The sequence below is a fragment of the Lacerta agilis genome, chromosome 2 (assembly GCF_009819535.1).
Source record: "Lacerta agilis isolate rLacAgi1 chromosome 2, rLacAgi1.pri, whole genome shotgun sequence".
Lineage (NCBI taxonomy): Eukaryota > Metazoa > Chordata > Lepidosauria > Squamata > Lacertidae > Lacerta > Lacerta agilis.
In genome coordinates, this window is record NC_046313.1 from 81319376 (window position 1) to 81342092 (window position 22717).

The 22717-nt window shown below is 41.5% G+C and overlaps 1 protein-coding gene across 2 annotated transcripts in view; it reads right to left on the reverse strand.

Moving 5' to 3' along the window:
* The window catches only part of EEFSEC (eukaryotic elongation factor, selenocysteine-tRNA specific), a 164466-nt gene that overhangs the window by 100391 nt on the left and 41358 nt on the right, over window positions 1-22717 (reverse strand). For both annotated transcript variants that reach the window (XM_033141034.1, XM_033141035.1), the window contains exons 3-5: window positions 13159-13366; window positions 5566-5662; window positions 2086-2250 (exon numbers count right to left, since the gene is read on the reverse strand). In XM_033141034.1, coding sequence (XP_032996925.1) covers window positions 2086-2250; window positions 5566-5662; window positions 13159-13366 — 470 coding nt within the window. The remainder of the gene's footprint in view (window positions 1-2085; window positions 2251-5565; window positions 5663-13158; window positions 13367-22717) is intronic.

The following is a 22717-nucleotide window of genomic DNA, read 5'->3' on the forward strand; positions in this document are numbered from 1 at the left end:
CTATCAGTACAGTGGATGCTTGGGTTGCAAACGTGATCCGTGCGGGAGGCACGTTCACAACCCGCAGTGCCGCATCTGCGCACGCGCAGGTCATGATTTGGCACTTCTGCGCATGTGCAAAGCACGATTTAGTGCTTCTGTGCATGCACGCGCACCGAAACCTGGAAGTAACCCATTCTGGTACTTCCAGGTTCGGCACGGAGCGCAACCCGAAAAAAACGTTAACTCGCAGCGATCGCAACCCAAAGTTTGACTGTACTACTAATAATAATGTAATCATTTTTTTAAATAACAATTCGATTTTTCTAATGGTGCTGTTAAACCTAATAAAAGTGAACCTTACCTAATAATGAAGAAATGATGGCTTAATTTTTTACGGTGTTCTTGTGCCTTTCTATCTCTTTATTTAAATCTAGGATTTGAATTCCCTTTCCTATTATAGCATGTTGATTGGAAGAACCGGAACCAATTCAAGTCCATTTATCAAACTCATCCATATCATAGGTGTACTATACACAGCTCACACATTGACAATGGAAGTGAGTATTTACTGGATCTACACACACCTCTCTCATCCATTCGATCTAATCCTTTCTTCACATTACAAGTCATGCTGTCCTTCTTTTTCATATAATCTTACTAGTTTTAGGCAAAAATGCAGGCAAATGAAACGACGTTTTCCTTATGACAAATATTTAAAGGGTTATCTGAAAAACTGCATTTCAGAATCAAATGGTTTACGGTACAAGATTTTCAACCCAATATCTGAAAAGCCCCATTTATCATTCATTTATTCTGTGTCTCACATCTGATGTTCCATTCCACCAATGGATGCCCTAATGGAAAGAGGATAGTCATTTTGCTTGTTTTGTAGCCATGGCTCTCTTATTGTCTAGCAATAAAAATGCCAGTACATGGTTCACATTCACTGACAGTGCTAAACCTTCCAAAGTCAGAAAGGTGACTACTAGGTTTTTTCAGACAATTTTCAAAATGTCAGATTACTCAGATTGAGAGAGAATAATCAGAGAGAGGTGGTGGAAAGCAAAAACGGAGACACCTGTAACATTCAGGACATACGAAGGAAGGAATGAATACTAAGCTGATCTCCAATGTGTCCAAGGCTGCAATCGCAAACTCACTAAAATGGGAGTAAATCCCTTACAACAGAGTGGGACTCACTTTTGGGGAAACATGCTTAGGATTGAATTGCAAAGGGTGACATTCTAAGCAGATTTACATCTGAATAAATGGAAACACTTAAGTTCAGTTTTAGGATATACATTTCTTCCATGTCCATCAACATGACATTTGAATATTCAAAGGGTATGATGTTACATTTTTAACCATGCTAATAGCTGCTCATATACATTTTCAGTTGGAAATATATGGAAAAATAATTACTCTGCTTTGGTTCATCTTTTGTTCACAGGCTGATGCCATATAACATTTTATTGCAACAGCTAACTGTTCGCTTTCCCAGTGCCATTCACTTTTCTTATACTCGCCTCCTTTTCTGAAGCAGGCAGAATATTAAAGTTGTCTGTTTCCCCTGTCAAAATATTTTCCCCAGTGATTTCCTGTGTCTTTCCAAATAATTTCTCCAAAAAGGACTGAACCCACAGTCCTCAGGCACATAATCTCGCTGAAAGCAGATTTTAAAATGTTCACTTAATGTTCTTGACTACAAACATGCCCTGAATTTGTTCTCTTCTCGCTTCTGTCTGCTGCTACAATCAGACAAAGATTTTGCCCCATTTGGCTGCCTGAACTGTTTCCCATATCCTTGTTTCTGGGGCCTCCCCCTTTTAAGAAGCCAGCCAGCGGCTTCCATTTCCCTTGCAAATTACATTCTTCATGATTCCATTTAACAATGCCAGTGTTAAGAGCTGCATGGTGCTATACAGTTTTTCCCAAAGGGTTTATTTACGTTCCCAACAAGCAAACCAACACAGGGTTCATTAGGTAAGATAGGAAATGTATAGAGAAACCAGAAGCGAGGGAGAAGCTAGCACAGTCTTACCTTCTGCATGTTTCTCTCATTCCCTTTTACGGAGATGTTAGAGATAGAAATGATACACTCACCTTGAGGGCAGGAATCTCCACATTGTCTCCATTGCTGACACAGCCTGAAAGAATGGTTCCCGTCATCACAGTGCCTTGACCCTTAATGGAGAAGCAGTGATCTACGGCCATGAGGAAAGATCCTGAAGGGTCTCTTGTGGGTAGGTAAGCCTCTGCCTTCAGGACCTAAACACAATACAAAAACAAGCACTGTAGGTTGGTGAGCCGGCATATCACACATGAATGGAGGAAACATGAGGAGGACTGATTTAAACATTATATACTTTTTTCGATTCCAGGAGTCCTGCAGCAAGGTTGGAGCAGGCCAACATCAAATGAACTGGGTACGCTACCCAGAATATGCACGCTTAGCAGCAGCAACAGAATTCAGTTTTCTGCCTTAAAGATTTGCTGCAGCACAATCAGCTTGGTTAGCAAACAATGCCAGGGACAAAGATCCTGCCAAAAGCAATGCAGACACTGCTGCGTTACAGTGAAGAGCAACTGCTTACATCCCCTGGATGCATATAATAATAATTTATTATTTGTACCCTGCCCATCTGGCTGGGTTTCCCCCGCCACTCTGGGCGGCTTCCAACAAAGGTTAAAAATACGTTAAAATGTCACACATTAAAAGCTTCCTTAAACAGGGCTGCCTTCAGATGTCTACTGAATGTCAGGTAGTTGTTTATCTCTTTGACATCTGAAGGGAGGGCGTTCCACAGGACGAGCGCCACTACCGAGAAGACCGTTTGCCTGGTTCCCTGTAGCTTTGCTTCTCACAGTGAGGGAACCGCCAGAAGACTGTCGGACCTGGACCTCAGTGTCCGGGCAAAACCCCCACCTGTTCTCAAGAGTTGCCACACATGAAAAGTTCAAAAATCCCTATATCCACTCCTCTCTTTGCCTTGGACAATTTGTGACTACAGCAGGATCACAACTTGCACGATCGCAGCTTTATGCACTCGGTGGCTGGCCAGCTGATATCACGCAAATTAAACTCGTGCAAGTCAGGAATCTTAAAAGCTTTTGAGCTCTCAGGCTTGCTTACTGGGTTCTGGGAAGATCTCACAGTACCATTCAAAATCTCATGAAGGCGTCCAGAGCCCAGTAAGCAAGGTGGAGGGCCCTCTGTTGAAAGGGATTTAAATCCAGGTGCATGCACCTACAGTATGCAGGAGGGCTCCTACTAATTGTCATCTGGGCATTCTAATATTATTGTAACTGGAGATCTAGGTCAAAGGTCACAATCTCCCTCCTGCCTCAGATGTTTATAAATGAATCCTACTCCCCATCTGTAACCTAATGTGCTTTTACCTCGTTTGGCTACTAACTACTCTGTGAAATGTGTGGCATTAGAATTTCCATTTCATGGATGGTAAACTGAGGCCAAGGAATAGTGACTTGCTGGAGACTACACAATGAATCCATTGCATTTAAATCCAGGTTGTACAAAGTCAATAGATAATCAATCGGGTCCCATGATCCATACTGAAGTCATGACTGAAGTCCTTAAAAAATGGGGGTGAAGGAAACCTCCAAGTGCACAACCGAGTCCTATACATTTTAAATAAAATTATTCCTTGGGGCAGACTTAGGCACCACCAATTTCAATTTTAGTTTGTCACTATAAATAATCAACCATGATTTATTGAAAAAAGATATTGTAAACTCACACATTTTCTGTTATAATCAAAGTTATCTTTAAGTTCATGGTTGCATCAAGTTGACAATATATTATTGTTGTTCTTCTTAAAGTTACTATCCTGGGTGGTAAATTTACAGGTCGAAAATCTAGGACACATTTTCAGGAAAACCACTGAACTTAGATGCTGCTAGAGGACAAATAAAGACAGTTAGGAAAGATGCTTCTCAACTTTCTAACTGGCTTACTTTAAAGGTAGTTTGGTCAACCTGGATTGTGCACATTTTTTCCTCAAAAACATGCTAATCAATTAAGGATATTTTGTCATTGATATTCTCCAAGCTGATAGGTAGAGATACCTGCAAGCTTATGCATGCAATTGTAGTGGTAATTTGAAAGCTGACTCATGCAGGCCATACCAGGACAAAAATATATATTTAAATAAATAAACAAACTGCTGCCAGAAACATGGAAAACTCTGCATTGTCTTTCTCTGCAGTGGAACCCTCTGAATAAACTAACGAAATTTATCTGCACCATCTCAAGTCTGTGTCTACATTTCTGCCTCTCAAGAGGAGGAAACCCTGTGGCAAATCTGGGCACCTTAAACTGTGAGAATATACCCCTAGCCATTTCTCACACATACACAAAGAAAACATATACAATTTACACAGCTAGATCAGCAAGCGTATATGACAGTCATGAAATAATGAGGTTGAAGAGTGGAGGACAGGGAATGACTTTGTGGCAAAACACAGTTAACGTGCATGAGACCACCCAGTTAAGTAATGGCATTTCCACCATGAAGAAGATGGAAACCAGTCACAGAAATAGAGCAGTGACTTAGGATAAGGTAGCTTCTAATTTGGTTTTTAAAGAGTTTTTAAATTCAGTTTATTTATTAAGTACTCATAGTTTAGTTCTACAATGTTTACTTTGAACAGTGCAATCCTCTGCGTGTCTACCCAGAACTTCAAAAGGAAGTTCTGCTGAGTTCAAGGGACTTCTCATCAAAGGCATGAATAGGATTGCAGCCTTCGTTAACAGACAGACAGACAGACAGACAGACAGACAGACAAAGCCCCCTCCTCCTTGATAAAATATCAGTTTTGGATTCAAACATGAGTTTTTCCAAATATTAATCCTACATTTTTTTAAAAATCACACAATACTGAGCCCTTGACAGTACCTCCCATATGCAAGGGAGAGTGGAGGGGTCCAGTACACACAAGGTTGTGTCACATAAACCTTTAAGTGTTCAGACACTAATCACACAGAAGCCCCTACATGCATGTAAAGCACCTTTTTGTGTGTATGTGTGAAAATATGGCCACCAGGGCTTTTCCCACAGTGGATCTAAGTTGGGGTAGAACCAGCCAACACAGTCCCACTTTGTTTGAAGAGGGCTATGGGACTCTAAAAACACTGGGGTTTCCGTCATTCTGTCATTTATTTATCAGGACATTTATATTCCGCCCTTCTAGTGTAAACGCACTTCAGCGCAGCTTACAGGTTATAAAATGACAGGTTCATAAAAACAGTACCAAACAATTACAAAATCAGCAGCTAAACCTTGTTTAGCTCATAAAAATCCTGCCAGAACAAAAAGATCTCTACTAACCAGCAAAGAGGGAGAAGGAGAGAAGGAGGAGGAGAAGAAGAAGTAGTAGTGAGAAGGCCCTCTCATCGTCCCACCAAGCTGTGCTTGCATTCTTAAGAGGGAATTCTATTTCCTAATTCTATTGGTGCTTCAGATACACCCCTCCAATTAAATCGTTTCACACAGATCAAGCACTATCTTTCAGACACAAGGATTTGTAGCATGCCCAGAATGACAAGATTTCCAAGAGACATACCTCAATTAGTTCAGAAACCCCTATCGGCGTCACTGTTTCTGGAGCTTCTGGTCCGCCAGGCTTTGCCGCAGTGGCAACTATAGGGCACCCATGGAACCTGAGAAAAGAGAATTCCACCTCAGAGACACGTCGCTCCTTCTTTTTTCTTCTCTTTTTAAAAATAGAGTTAAAGACCACTCCATTCCTAAGTGGCTCAGAGAAGAAAATAAACTACACTATAAAATTCCAGTAATAACACCCTCCTCCCCAGCGATGATTTCATATAAACAAACATGTTGAATATTCCCTGAAACCAATTAATGTTTAAAAAACTAAAAAAAGCATAACTAGACCAAATACAGTTTGAGTGGCACCTAACCAATCCAGACCTTCCTCCACAATCTCCCGAGCACATGCCTAAATAAGGACATCTTACATTTTTTTGCGTATAGGCTATTGACCCAGTCAAGTCCAAGGACTGGCCCAAAGAAACCAAGGGGGAAATTAATTTGACCCAGCCTCATCCTACTGCATTGTCTCTGTTCCAGGGAGCAGCCCCGCAAACTCCAAGGCAAATGTGTCGTGCCTGCCTTCTTTCACCAGGAAAACCACAACATTTTCCTGATTTTTCAGTGGTACCAACTCAACAGGAATCAAATGACATAACACTTCACCCGCAAATGGAATCATGGTATATTCAGTGATGGACTTTTCAAGGCTATAGCGTGTGTCTTTGTATGCGTTCTGCCTTCTCTTTCTTACTTTCTAGGCAAGTAATAAATTAGCAGTAGCCAAGTTTCAGAAGATATCATCAACGCAGGGACTCTTCAGGGTCTCAGACAGACAACTTTTACATCTCCTGCTAGCTTGGTATGGAACCAGAGAATCTAGAAACTGGAGCTGGGCTTTCTAAACACAAAATACATGTTCTGCGCTCTGCTATGGCTTCTCTTTCAGACAGCTTGGGGTTCTCAGCAAGGATCAGCAATATTTATATAAGACTCGCCTATATAATGAAGAACTTAAAATCAGCTATTGAAGGAATTTAAAAATCAAAAGCTGACATTCTCAGGATTGCCTCACAAATACTATTGGCACTTTTAAAAAGAAGGGTTTTTTTTTCCTTCTTAAGACAAAAACCTAAGTAAACAGAATGATAGTAGCTCATTTTCTGCCTTAAAAAAGTGGGGGGGGGAGGGAAATGTTACAAATACAGTAAATGCTCAGTTCTAGCAAGCATTCAACTTCAGCCACATAACAAATACTGGCAAGAAGTTTCTGAGTCAAAGGCCTGTCCCTTGCCTTTTTTGTTTTCAGGCTCTGAAGCCTTAGATTTTCATCTCAAAGGGGCAAGTTCCTGAGGGAAGGAAACTTTTTGACAAAGAAAGAATGTTCATGGGAAGTTTGATTCTCAAAGCTGCTCCAGTGCAGGCTCCACTAGGATCACAGCCCAAGTGTATTGCCCTTCCACCGAAGTTATCTAACACTAATCCTGTATACAAGGTATTTTCTCTGTTTATGTGCCATAAGCCTAAGGTTCCCAGGGACAAAGGATGATAAAAATGTGTACTGAGAATTCGAGCGATTAACCATAAAGCTTTTTGGAAATTCAATTATTTTTATCCAAATACATTTGGGCAATCTCTCCTAATACATATAAATTAATGTTGAATTAGGTGCCTTGGTATGTGTTTTTTCAGAGGCAAGGGCTGAAAACATGACATATTGCTCTTACAAATGTATTAACATATAGCATACCCTGGGAACAAACTTTTCCTCCCTGTAACCAGTTTCAGTGGCATCAGAACTCCTGCTTCTCACAGTAATAGCTTTGCTAAAACACTGGAAAATGGCATGAACAAGACTACAGTTCCACTCTATAAAAACATATTAAGAGTTAAGTTATACAAGAGCCACCAAACATATATCAGGGCCAGTAGAAAGAGGAAAAGTGGGGAAGGGGTGCAGTATTACATGGCTTGCTTTAATCTTGTGCCTCAAAAGCGGCCAACTGAGGTGAGAATTTCCATTTCCCCCTGAGATTTTCAGATGTCTCCCCTGTCCTCCACTTCCTACGAGGTATCAACGTTCACACAAGTAGACGTGACATATCGGATAGGCAGGATCTGCACTAAGAAAAGTGGGTTTGACAGATAGAGTTTGGAGACATGCAGTCTTAGACCTAGAAGGACTGGGTTCAAATTACTGGTCACTAATGGATAAACTCTTGGGCGTTTCACAATCTCTTGGCTCCTGAATCTGTAACAGAAGCAACAGAGAATTTAACACTTGTGGGATTTTTAAGAATACAGTAAGCACTGTGAAGCATTTTGAATGCTAGACGTGCTACAGAAATAAACAAACCAGTCAGCCAAATTTATCACAAAACTGGAGGAAGGGGTGCCGCTTTCATTTGAGGCCCACATCTACAGATATAGGGCCAATCTGGCCACAATGCTGAACCACAGTTTAATATTATATGCACAAGCTGCAGTAAGATGCAGGCTCATGACCTCTCACTCCACCACAAACACACACATTCACTCACAAGAACAGCAGATTGAAAGCTTTCACATTCTATTTTAAATTAACCAGAGCTCCATGTTACATCTGAAATCAGGGACCTCTTGTTAGTTTAAATTGTAGTTAGCTCAGACAAGCCAGGATCAAACTGTGCTTTGTTCACTAATTGGACTTTGACGTTACCAAAGTCCCTCAAGTTTGAGGTAATGGAGAACTCGGGTGCCTAAAAAGCAGGGAGAGTGAGTGCAAGGAATGCTTGAGATTGTGCCCATAAGACCATGAGAGACCAGCATGGTGAGACAGTGAGGCAGAGCCACCCTCCTGACATGCTGCCGCAGACCAGGATGGTACAGGGACACAACTTTTATGAAGAAACCGGAGGCTTTTCTTTGGGGAATTATGGGACCAGAGATACCTAAACAATATAAAAATCAATTTATGTATGCGACTGTGGCCGGTCGAATGTTATTTGCCCAAAGATGGAAGGAAGAAAACGTCCTGGCAAAAGAGGAATGGCAACAGAAACTATTGGACTATGCAGAAATAACGAAGCTGACTGGAAGAATAAGAAATCAAGACGACAAGGTTTTAAATATAGAGTGGAAATCGTTCACTGAATGTTTACAAAAATATTGCAAAGAGATTAAGACATTAGCAGGATTAATGTAAAAACGTGCAGTGATATTAAACAACTATTGATTATATGTGTTAAATAATAAATAAGTTTAATTTGGAAATGCAGTAAAAATATTATAAATATAAGGAACCACAGAAAGAGGGGGAGGGGAGTCAAAATATGATATATGTAACAACTTGATTTTAAAGAGTTTGTTGTAAAATGAAATATATATATACCACATTTTTCCATGTATAAGACTAGGTTTTTTTCCTTAAAAAGTAATGTCAAAAATTTGGGGGCGTCTTATACACAGATACATCTCCCCCCATTTTCTTAAATCGGAGTCCCCAAAAATAGAATAGGGGGTGTCTTATACATGGGGGTGTCTTATAAATGAAAAAATATGGTGTATATATAGGATGGTACAGGGAAACAGCCAATCCAGCACACCCACCAATGCAGCAACACAGTCCTGACCTTCTCATCTCCCTGCCTTGCACCATTACAGTAAGCAGCAGAAATGCTGGTTCAGAAGAACTACTCCTGCACAACACTTTGATTCAGCATTATATCCAAACTGGCCCACCATCAAATCAGGGAAGACCAAACTTTGAACATTAGAGCTATTGTACTATTTGCAGTGACATAAAAGGGGTTTCACTGCAGATGGTGAGAGCAGTCACAAAATTAAAAGACACCTGCTTCTTGGGAGGAAAGCAATGACAAACCTAGACAGCGCCTTAAAAAGCAGAGACATCACCTTGCCGACAAAGGTCCATATAGTTAAAGCTATGATTTTCCCAGTAGTGATGTATGGAAGTGAGAGCTGGAACATAAAGAAGGCCGATCGCCGAAGAATTGATGCTTTTGAATTATGGTGCTGGTGGAGACTCTTGAGAGTCCCATGGACTGCAAGAAGATCAAACCTATCCATTCTTAAAGAAATCAGCCCTAAGTGCTCACTGGAAGGACAGATCCCGAAGCTGAGGCTCCAATACTTTGGCCACCTCATGAGAAGAGAAGACTCTCTAGAAAAGACCCTGATGTTGGGAAAGATTGAGGGCACAAGGAGAAGGGGACGACAGAGGATGAGATGGTTGGACAGTGTTCTCGAAGCTACTAACATGAGTTTGGCCAAACTGCGGGAAGCAGTGAAAGATAGGCGTGGCTGGTGTGCTCTGGTCCATGGGGTCACGAAGAGTCGGACACAACTGAACGACTGAACAACAACAAAAAGGGGTTTCAGCAGTGCAGCTTTCCACATTGTAGTGCTACGGGGGCTTGAAAAGCTCCCTGCGTGAAAAATGTTCTCACCTACACAAATATTATAAGCCCTAATGCCAAAACGCTAGACATCCCCTGGTCTAAGATGTATATAGATTCAGAGGATCCTGCTTCAGTGCAAGGAGACTTTGAGTGAATGCCATCACTTTCTTTCCAGCTTTACAATTCATGGTGCACAGTAATGAAGTCGCCTACGGGTTGCCAAGGAGGATGCAATTCCTATTCCTGGCCTCTGCATGATATGAATCTGGCTTGATGCTATGCCTCTCTGTTAGCATGGATTGTATCACTAATATTTTAGCAAATAATCCGTTCAACTCATTGGAAGTCCTTAAGTGCCTCTCTGCATTCATCCGCAGCCCCCATACATTCATTAGAGCCTACATGCATTCAAAAGGACTGAGAAAGGAGCCCTTTGTGTAGAAATATATGCAGCTCACTCAAAGAGCCAAAACTGGCAACTATAAGAACCACAAAACTGCAGGGCAAAAGGGCAGCTAGTCTAACTTCCTGCAGTATCTAATCCAGCCTTCACATCTAAGCATCTTTAATGGGCTAGTCCCAGCAGAGAGCAGAATCACTAAAAGGAGTAATAGAAGTGTGGCTAAGAGGTAAAGATAAATTTACTAAAAACTAATTCGGGTGTCTCGTGCAAGTGGGCTGATCCACAAACCTCAGAGGAATGGGCATGTTCCCCAAACAAAAGCATCCAATTGGTCCTGGAAAAAAATCCTTACATTATAATCTATACATAAGGCAATTTGTTACACCCTAGAGAAAAATGTGGCATCTTGCTAAAGTGTTTTAACATAATGCACAAATACAATTTTTTAAGGAAAATAAAATCCAGCTTAAAAACCAGCCCAACAAAGGTTTTGCCCTTACTCCTTCACAAGCCACTTAAAGGAGGTGAGATAATGGCTGTGGGAATTGGGGATGAGACATGGAGCTTTCTAAGCAAACTGTCAAGCTTTCGATACAGCTACTGTTATTGCAGCCACCTTTATTGGAGCATGGTTGAAGCTAGTTGGCTAGTATAAACTCCAAGGTTCTTATACTAACAGGTTCTGGTAACACTTATGCACTAAACTTGGTAGGTAGAGGCAGTGAGGCACAATCTCCTAAGCTTCCATCCTGAGCAGCAGGACTATGCATGACTACAACACTCCAATAAGCCCTGGTGCTGCTGGCTTACATACTAAGAATCAGGAATGTTTCAGAAATTCCTGCTGGCCAAATGTTGGTTTGGTGATGGAAACAATCATATTCCTAATCACAAAGACAGAGATCACCTGAAAAAATATGAGATTGCATGACCCTGAATTTTAATAATGGAGGAAGGAAGATCAAGCATTCTAATTTATGAGCTCTTTTTCTGTAGAACACACTTGCACTTTAACTTCCAAGATATGCCAGAAGGCCTGGTGAAATGGCTTCTGAGAAATTATGAGGTTCAAGGGGCTACAAAGGTTTAACAGAGAAGAGGGTGAGAGGATTTTTAATATGACATTTATATCCTTGCTATATATTTCCAGCTTTTGTCAACCCTACAGTCAGAATCTTCAGTCTATCTGGGTGTTGAAGGGTGTTGAACTCTACAGTGGTCATTTTCTCTTGATTTATAGCAAGGTTGCATATTTAACCCAGTGTCAAATAGTAGCAGTAATATCAACTCAAGTAAAAGCTAGAAAATCCTTTACATTTTCCGGGGACAACATTATAGAGAAAGGATAAACTCAAGTATAAGTATTCAGTTTCACAAGTACAACTCACCTGAATATTCCCCTCAGCTGAACATCTGTTGCCATTATGTTCAAACATAACAGATGCATCACAGATGTACTGTAAACCAAACTTTCTAGCAAGTAAATAACATTTCAGGAAATCCTTCAGTTGGTTTTGTTGTAAAATAATAATTCTGCTCAGTTTTTTGCAGTCTCATGAACCTTATTACTGAAATTACATTCATACCCAATACTGAAGTCAGTGGTATTATATTACCTGACTGATTTTACAAACAGCCAGAACTATAAAATTCTTTACCATACATTTGAGGTCAATCAGAAATTAAGAGCTTTGAAATTTTAAGATAGCTCAGAGCAAATATGAAAGTATTTACTTACCAAAGAATAACAAAATAAAGAGGAATCAAACTATAAAACAGGTTGACACACACAAAAATCGCAGCTTATTTACATTTGTTTGCCCTCCAGCAACTACCTTGAAGGACAGTTTAAACTGATGGGATTTTGTCTCTATCAAATCTGCAAATAGAAATTTAACTCAGTGACCTTTATGGTATACTGATGAAAAGGGAACAGGGCAAAGACGAACAGAGAGACTGATAAAACAGTAAGATGCTTCAGATTGTTTGGTGGAACAAAAAGACACTATCCTGCAATCAGAGTAAGACATAAGATGGTTTATGCAACCTAGTTTGGCCGACTTATTTTGTCCTCTTGTACTTGTCAAACATTCAGTATTCAAAATGCATACCCTATTTATTTCTGCTGAAACTCTGAACCTAAGAAGGGGAAGGAATATAGCAGGTGAAGAATGAAGATTCCTGGGCTTTGCTTTGCAATCTTTCTATGTTGTGACCTTGTGAGGGCGAAATCCACTCTATGTATCCACTTGTAACCATGATCTCAACAATAGCAGCTCCCTTCATAAGCAACTTGCCCCTGGACAGTGGCTCTGTAGATATTTCATGGGAAAATGAAGTTGTATCTCTAGATGCAGATACTATAAAGGCACTAATAGAGCAGCAGGCCAGGAATATAGCAAACTAACCTGTCTCTGTAACAAGACATATATAATAAGTGACAATTTAACACCCATGCAAAGGCAACCACAATACTACACCTTATGGCTGGATATATACACACCTGCAAGCTCTTTTCCAAAGTATGCAAAACAAGTGTTAACTAACTCAGTGTTAACTAAGCCTTCAAAGCAGGAGATTAGTCATTAAAGGACATTTTTCATCTGTGGGATAGCTCTCAATCATTTCCATGGAAAGCATGTGAAAACTACACAGTCATCTACAGAACATGTTCACACACGATCCCTTGAGCTGTGGCTACTATCCTGGATAGCTTTGATTTAGGGATTTCCTTTACAGAACATGGCTCATTCTGACTCTTTTTTTCATGTACAGTACATACATGGCTCGCTCAGTTACATACCTAGTATTTTCCAAGGTCTTCTGCATTTTCTTCGACATCTTCTCAACAGCAGCTTGTCGTTTACTTTCTGGAAGAAGGTCTATTTTGTTCAAAACCACAATCATTTTCTGACATGCAATTTGCCCAATCACCAAGCACTCTGCTGACTGAGTCTGCATCCCTTTTGTTACGTCTATCACAAGCATCATCAGGTCAATGATCTGAGCCCCTGAAATAAAATAAAAAATGGAATCAGTGTCAAATTTCTAAAGATTAAGACAGTAAAAGTGTGGCTGCAAATACCACCCATATTTGTTATAACCAAAGAAAACAGGTGGGCTTAGATAAAAGTCCACAGTGAACATTCTACATTATCTAGATATTTAAACGATTGTAACACTAGGGCTCCATGGGTTCCATGATCACTGCAGATGGTGACAGCAGTCACGAAATTAGAAGACGCCTGCTTCTTGGGAGAAAAGCAATGACAAACCTAGACAGCATCTTAAAAAGCAAAGACATCACCTTGCCGACAAAGGTCCGTATAGTTAAAGCTATGGTTTTCCCAGTAGTAATGTACGGAAGTGAGAGCTGGACCATCAAGAAGGCTGATGGGCGAAGAATTGATGCTTTTGAATTATGGTGCTGGAGGAGACTCTTGAGAGTCCCATGGACTGCAAGAAGATCAAACCTATCCATTCTCAAAGAAATCAGGCCTGAGTGCTCCCTAGAAGGACAGATCCTGAAGTTGAGGCTCCAGTACTTTGGCCACCTCATGAGAAGAGAAGACTCCCTAGAAAAGACCCTGATGTTGGGAAAGATGGAGGGCACAAGGAGAAGGGGACGATAGAGGATGAGATGGTTGGACAGTGTTCTTGAAGCTACTAACATGAGTTTGGCCAAACTGCGAGAGGCAGTGAAGGATAGGCGTGCCTGGCGTGCTCTGGTCCATGGGGTCACGAAGAGTCGGACACGATTGAATGACTGAACAATAACAACAACAACACTAGGGCAGAGGATAATTAAACAAAGAAAACAGAAATCAAAATTTAATTTTGCTCCACAGAGTATCAAATAAAAAATACAATATATCTCATCTCATTTCAGAACCGCACTGACCTAACATAATTTTAACTGAACAATTTAAACTTTTTAAAAAAGCAATCTGATAGTCCTGACTTAAAAATGTGCTATAAATGCTGCAACGCTCCACAACAGCTAAAACACCACTGTCACTGGCCATGACCCTCAGTTATGGAGATTTTGGAACTGTATGGCCTCCTATCAGGTTCCCCCCCCCCTTCATCTGTTCACTCAGAGCTGAAGTCACAACACTCATTTACATCTTGGCTTAAGATATGCACCTCTGAACTGGCACGATGTAGTTTATGTGTCATGAAGGTAAAGGTAAAGGGACCCCTGACCATTAAGTCCAGTCGTGGATGACTCTGGGGTTGCGGTGATCATCTCGCTTTACTGACCGAGGGAGCACATAGCCTTATTCAAAAGGTGTGCTGCTTTATACGATACGGATTGAATTATAAAGCATTTTAACAATAGTTTCAGACAGTTTCACTTGTCTTATCAATAATATCCTTAACAACATCATTCTAAAAGTTATGCTAAAACAGTTTATGCCAAAAAAGGTTATGCTCAAGACACGTGATTTACCATAATTGTTTTTCTTTCAGCTTCTCCTTTACCATCAGAATTTAAGAGCTTGCTTGCTTTTTCTTGGCTTACTTTATTTACCTGATATAATCAGCTATCCATATCCATGCACACTCATTTAGAATGTCCATGAGCTCAAAAATTCAGCTAAAAGGTGCATTAAAATGCAGCACACTGTAGTAATCAAAGCTGAGGAGCACAAGGGCAAGATACATAATCAGCATAATGTATCTGACCATCTTTTACTGGTGAAACAAAATCAAAGCAATGAAGCACTATTTCCATCTTATCAAACATTCAGATGGCTTCACGTGTGCATTTAACAGGCTGACACCATGTTTTCCAATTATCTTTGGGGCACTACAATGCAGTGATTCAAGCAGACGTATGGGCCACAGTGCATTATTTACTAACTCATGTGAAAACAAGTAACTTCACCATGTTAAAATGTGAAACCACTCTTTGGCTAATCATTAAAAGCTGTCCTCATTTAAATGCTAGAAATCTACATAAACTAGGGGTGCATTAATTTTAAGCAGTAAGATTATAATGTTTCACTTCAACTTGTGACTGCAGGAGAAACTTGTTCTCTAAAATGGGAGCAGCAACATTTACCTAGTTCACAGGGCTATGAGGTTAAAGAAAATTATTATACACCATTCTGCTTATTGAAGTGCTGTAAAAATGAATTACATATTTTGGGTGCTTTTAAAATGTTTTCCCCCCCAGAGTACTTAGTATTCATTATTTGTAATGTTGTGGAGTTGTAAGGACGTTCAGTGGTTGCTCATGAGAAATCAGCCAAACGCAGAACTTCTAAAACTAAGTTCTTTATTGTGCAGATATTTACAGTGGGGCAAAAGTTCAAACGTCCATCTCATCCCTCTGCAGAGTCCGGGAATGAACTTTCCCGGTTCTTTGTCCAGCAAAAGAGGCGCGGGATCCTGAACCCCCGCCTCCCCCTTCCACGTCTTTCCTGTCTGCGAACTTGGGGCACGGGAAACTGTCCCTGTTCCCCGCTTTCCCCTTGGTGCTCAGGCTCTGCCATCCCTTCACAGCCCCTGCGCCGACTTTCTGCCTCTAACTCCCCCTCCCCACTGGAGGAATGCTCGCTTCCTGCAGAGGAGGGGGATGACGAACTGGTGAACAGAGGGGGAGGTTCCCTGTACTGCAAGCGCTCCCGGGATGCTACCTGCCGTGGGGAGGGGGGTTTCCTGACAGGAGTATTTTATGTTACTTTAATGCCATTAATGAATTACATTAAACTTAGAATTCAGCTGCCTGTTAATTGTAACAATGTCCAAGTAATGCCTGATAACAACAGCATATGCTTTGGCATATACTGTAGTGGGTATACGTTGTTTTTTTCAAGAGATAAAACCGTTGCTGATTATACCATAGCAAGCTTACAACTATACCATTGTTTTCAACAGAAATCTCCTCAAAATTGAAGCCCTTAAGAATTGAGGCATTTTGATTTATCAGATAAAATTAATCAAATCATTCCATAAAACCGATGTGTCGTAATGTGAATTTCAAAAAAAAACAAACCACATTGGATTTGTAAACTGCCAACATCAGGCCTAAGTGAATCCTGAACTAATTAGTATAGTTTTAGCTGTTACTATCTCTCAGCTTTGGTTTCAAACATGTAAAAGAAGAACCACTTTAACTGAAGCAGTGACTGCTAAACAATCAGAAATGCTGAGGTGTTTCGTAAACAATAAATAGTGCTAGCTATAATTCCTGCATCAATGTAAATTGGATCTTGACCAGCATGGCTGAAAGGAATTAAGGCAGAAGCATTGAGGCATGAACACTGCATAACATCCTGATTTCCCCCTCAACACCCCTACAGACCAAGGGTGGTTTCAGCCATTACAAAACTCCTACACAGGGCTTGCTTTTGTATAGGAAATTTGCAATATTAGAAGCTTACGTTATTCTAGCTCAACTGTATTATGAACATCTCCACAAGCCTAAGAGGGTGGAAAATGTCATGGGAAACTGCCAATCTCTGAATCAGACCAAGCATATCCTTCCTACTGCACGCCAGGAATGGAAAGTTGTGACACTGGAAGAAGCAGGGGATGCCCCACAAATATGGAACTCCTTTCCTAAATGCATGTGGGGGAAGGCAAACATTTTTGGAAGTATCAGACAAACTTTTTGATAGGTATAATTTACTGACCCTACTTTTCTTAGATTTTTTTTTTTAAAAAGCTATAAAGAATCAGTTTCCAAAGGGGTAGCCTCTTAGTCTCCAGCAACAACAAAAAGTATTGTGCCACTGTAAAGACTAGCAAATTTATTATGGCATAAGCCAAGCATGGGGAACTGGGTCCATTTTTTTTCTATTCCAGATTTCACAGGTACGTAGCAATTCCCACACCCCTGTCAAGAAAGACAATGGAGTCCACTTAAAGGGTGCCATTCCAGGGAGAGTGCAATAAGGGTGGGCTTGCTTGTAAAGGAGGGGGTTCCTACGAAGTAACATTTTATGAACTCCTGGCTAACATGAAATAAGTGGGCAAAGAACTCACCGCCAAACCATATTTATGACAATAAAAGATTACAAAGATATCTGAGATTTCCCGCAGGTATTAAGGACTTAAACAACAAAGGAGAATATGAAGAGGAACCTATATAACACCGCACTGTTGTGCATATAATCTCATGAACAGAAGGCTTTTAATTCAGGTAAGAAAACACTATCACAGCCGCAGCGGTAGGGACATCAGAAACAATGACAGGAATAAAACAAGCCGATGCTATCTCACCCTAAACCTGCACAATTTGCTGAGAGAACATCTTCCAAAGACACTGTGGGGAAAAGGAATAAAAAGAGTAACTGAACTGTTTCAGTTTTTCAGAGGATATTGTTCCATATAGATAAAAAGTGATCTGAGAGATGAGAAAGTTCTTCAGAAACCACCAAAGGCAGACAAGTGGGACTCAAAATGAATCTGAATGAAGCAGACACGCAGAAGACTGATCTGCATACATGAAAGCATCACTGAACAAGAAAACGATTACAATCTACTGTGGATACACCAGCCACGATCAGATAGAACCAATTACAAATTGGGAAAATCTTCTGGAAACAAAAACATTATGAATCTATGGGAGGAAGGGGGGAAATTTCCAACCTATGAGCTATTTCCCAGGAAAGCTAGACCAAAAGATCTCAAAATGCAGATTCAGCTACATTTTTTGAATTAAAGGTATTTTATAGTTTAAAACAAAAAACCAGAGGCTGGGATCTCTACAACACATACCTCCACATATTCTATATAAGGTGGAAAGCTTTTTTCCAAACTTATAACCACTGCAAACAGACATTAAGCATAGGCTACTTTGTTGATTTCCTTTCAAATAGGAGTCAGCAGCACACTTCCTCTCCAATATAAGAGAGTTGCTGTCAGACCTATTACACCTTCTAGAAATGGCAATGAATAGCTATTTCATGACTGCACACCATCCAACCACACAAATAGATGACTATAGCTTTAGGATTCACTGTGATACAGTGGTACCCCGCAAGACGAATGCCTCGCACAACGAAAAACTCGCAAAACGAAAGGGTTTTGCGAGTTTTAAGTTGACTCGCGAGACGAATTCGTCTATGGCTCTTTTTCGCAAGACGAATTCGTCTGGCGAGGTACCACTGTAAGCACCAGAGCCTCGCCGCCCATGTTGTAAAGCTGCAGGGAGCGAACAGCAGCACTGCTGTTTGCTCCTTGCAGCTTTAAAACGCGGCGCGGCGCGGCTCCGGTGCGCGGGGGGGCGGAGAGGGATCGCACACGGCCATCCAAAATGGCGGCGCGATCCCACTCTGCCCCCCCTGCACCGGAGCCTCGCCGCGCCGTGTTTTAAAGCTGCAGGGAGCCAACAGCAGCACTGCTGTTCGCTCCTTGCAGCTTTAAAACGCGGCGCGGCGCGGCTCCGGGGGGCGGAGAGGGATCGCACACGGCCATCCAAAATGGCAGCGCAATCCCACTCCGCCCCCCGCGCACCGGAGCCTCGCCGTGCTGTGTTTTAAAGCTGCAGGGAGCGAACAGAAGCATTGCTGTTCGCTCCCTGCAGCTTTAAAACGCGGCGCTGCGCCATTACAGGGAGCTGTAAAGGCTTACCTTTTTCTCCGGTCGGGCATCGCATCCATCTTGTGCTGCTGTTGGCTCCCTGCAGCTTTAAAACACGGCGCGGTGAGGCGAGGCTCCGGTGCGCGGGGGGGCGGAGTGGGATCGCGCCGCCATTTTGGATGGCCGTGCGCGATCCGACGCTGCCCCCCGCGCACCGGAGCCGCGTCGCGCCGCGTTTTAAAGCTGCAAGGAGCGCTGCTGTTCGCTCCCTGCAGCTTTAAAACGCGGGCGGCGAGGCTCCGGTGCCGGTCGGAAGGGGCCCCCGGACTTTCCCCCCCATAGGAACGCATTAATAAAATTTTAATGCATTCCTATGGGAAACGGTGCCTCGCAAGACGAAAAGTCTTGCGGAATGAATTAATTTCGTCTTGCGAGGCACCACTGTATAAGTTATTGTTATTTCTTACATTAACGAGGTGGCTCTGAACATTGCTGATCCCAGCCCTGCCCTCAGCAAGTCCCGCAAACCAAATGCAACCCCTGACCTGAAAAAGGTTGCCCGTTGCAGCCCTAACACGTATAAATAAAAAGGTAAAGGGACCCCTGACCATTAGGTTCAGTCGCGGACGACTCTGGGGTTGCGGCGCTCATCTCGCTTTATTGGCTAAGGGAGCCAGCATACAACTTCCAGGTCATGTGGCCAGCATGACTAAGCCACTTCTGGCGAACCAGAACAGCGCACGAAAACACCGTTTACCTTCCCGCCAGAGCGGTACCTATTTACAGTGGTACCTCGCAAGACGAATGCCTCGCACAACGAAAAACTCGCTAGACGAAAGGCATTCGCTAACGAAAGGGTGACTCGCAAGACGAATTTTTCTATGGTCGTGCTTCACAAGACGAAAATTTCAATGCATTCCTATGGGAATTAAATTCCTATGCATTCCTATGCATTCCTATGGTCGTGCTTTGCAAGACGAATTTTTCGCAATACGAAACGACTCGCAGAACGAATTAATTTCGTCTTGCGAGGCACCACTGTATCTACTTGCACTTTGATGTGCTTTCGAACTGCTAGGTTGGCAGGAGCAGGGAACTGCCGGCCTTCTGATCGGCAAGCCCTGGGCTTTGTGGTTTAACACACAGCGCCACCCACGTGCCACACGTATAAATACATACATACAAACATATGCTCACCCTGGAATGCATCTGCAGTCTAAAAACAAAAACCAACTCACTAGAGTGAGGAGACAAGACATAATCAGAGAAGTGAAATGTATTATTACAGATAATCTTTCCCAACATTGGCAATTCAGCAGTCCTAGCCAGTATTGGCCAATGTGAGCTATCCAGCGTACTGCCTTTCCTTACAACTCTGAGATCCGGCAGCATCATCCTTGACTTGTTCACCAGATTTGAGCGGACAACCAGACTTGCCTTGCCTTTGGAGTGTGAGTTCTGCCCTATCAGTGACTGCCTCAGCATCCACCTGGCCTATCCTGGGACTCTAAAACAGCAGAAAACAAGACAGCTAACATGCAGCCCCTTCATCTAGGCTAGAACACTCTGCCACAGTCCATGGCAGCCTGGGACTGAGTGATGAAAGGTGGAATCCCATCACATCTGGAGGGCCACAGGTAAGCCATTAAAGCAATGTTCGTCCCCATGCCCCCCCCCCACCCACCCTCTGCAGATTAACACTACCCTATAATGTCTGGAAAGGGCTTGTGAAAGACACTTCTCCATAGGTTCTCCCATTGCAGACCTCTAAGATGCCCTCTTGGTAGATCCACTGCCCTGAGAATCTTGCGCTGATGGTGGCCCAGGAGAAGGTATTCTCTGTATAATAATAATAATAATAATAATAATAATAATAATAATAATAATAATAATAATAATAAATATTTAACCCACATGGACAGGACCAATCACATGTGTCTGGTACCCTACATAAAATGATACCTAATCAGTACATATAAAATGTTTTTGTTTGTATAGCCCAAATATATAATAGGAACTCATTTACAATAATCCAATTAAGTGAGCTACAAATGTCAAGACTGGATCACTTATAGACCTCCCCTTCCATTTATTGGAATCGAAAGAATTGTTACTTATTTTAATAGGCTTACTGCACACAACTAGAACAGTTAGACTACAATACTCCATGCATATGTTGTATGTCCAGGTGTTTTTATAAGTGCATGCGAACACCAAAGATGAATTTCCAGCTACTCATTTCAAAGCATATGAACTTTTGCCCCCTAAAAATGAAAACTAAAAGAGGTGCCTTGAGCTTGGCACATGATCAGACTGCTCCATCAGTATCTATCAATATCAAAAACTGTACATGCCTTGATCTCCAAACACAATAAAAATTGAGCGAGTAGAGGAAAAGGGAAGAGGGTCCAAGTGAGAATGAGTTAAAAGGTTTCACATGTCACAAGAGGATTGAACATAAGCACAACATTCTGACTACTTGCCTATTTAAGCTACTGCTGTGTTCTTTTTTGTTTTTGTTTAGGTAATCTCTTTAGTTCTCTTTGCACAAACAGTACAACCCCTCTTCACAGGCACTGCAAATGGCAGAAAATGGAATTTAAAATGTAGAAATAAAACAATTGTGGGCCATGGGCTATAATTTGATTTCATGCTTTACAAGAAAATGAAATAGCATTTCCTTGAATGTATTTTAAAATATATATGGCTTTTTACCATGTTAGGATTTCCTCTAGCACAGAAGAGAAAATGTGCTGTTCTCAAGTATCACTGCTATTCAGGGGCAAAGCTGTTTTAATATGCACTTCCCATTCTGGGGAAAGAGGAAATTCTTCAATTAATAAACCGGGTGGACTGAGGCGAGTTTTAAAAGGTTTAATCAATTTCATCTGCACTTAGGATAAAAAGACTGACTATTCTACTCTTTTCTCCTTCTATACTAAAGGGTTTTTTTTAAAAAAATAATCATAAAATAAATATTTTATTTTAAATTCTTTGAGGTTAATATCTCCTGTTTCAGGAAATATTGTCTGTTTCATGCAGTGCATACGAAACTTCCCCCGTCACCCTCTCTTAACTTTTTTTTTTTTTTTTTGCTCCAAATCCCCATTCAGAAGTACGTAAATTATTCTGTTTCATATATAGTAACACCTTGGGAGATACTACAAGCTATACAGGATTTTTGTAGGTACCTTTGGGGAGCTGATGGAGTGAACAAGGAAGATTTTTCCAGGATATGCAAACCTTCAAAATCCTACACTAAAGGGAGGGGGCCAAGAGTGCATGAACTATACATGAAAAAACCCTCTGTAAACGAATGCAAATCATGTATCAAAACCAGATACCAGAGCTTTGGACAGACAACATTTTGAAAAGAAACAGGAACTCCCAATGTGGTTCCAGCATCCCATACATATTTTGAGGCATGCTGTTCCATATGGAAGGTGTCACTAAACCCTGGTGGCCGGATGTCAGGGGTGAACATCAGGGAATCAGTCACTCCTTATTTTCTGTGTTGCTTCCTACAAAAACCCAACACCGATTGCCACAGGAGTCAAGATATTTGATTAGAGAAACCCTTGAATAGAAAATTGCCTTGTTTCTAGGTACCCAGAAGTTACATTGACTCCTAACGTTACAACAAGGCACAGTAACTTTCAATAGCTTTCCTGGCCAACATTGTCTTGTAAAGCCCTAAATCAGGGATGGGGAATATTTTTCAGGCCAACGACCACATTCCCTTGTGAGCCACCTTCTGGGGGCTGCATGCTGTGGGATCCTGGGCTGCAGTTACTGTCCCCAAGCCAAAAGTGCCACTCAGTGCAAAC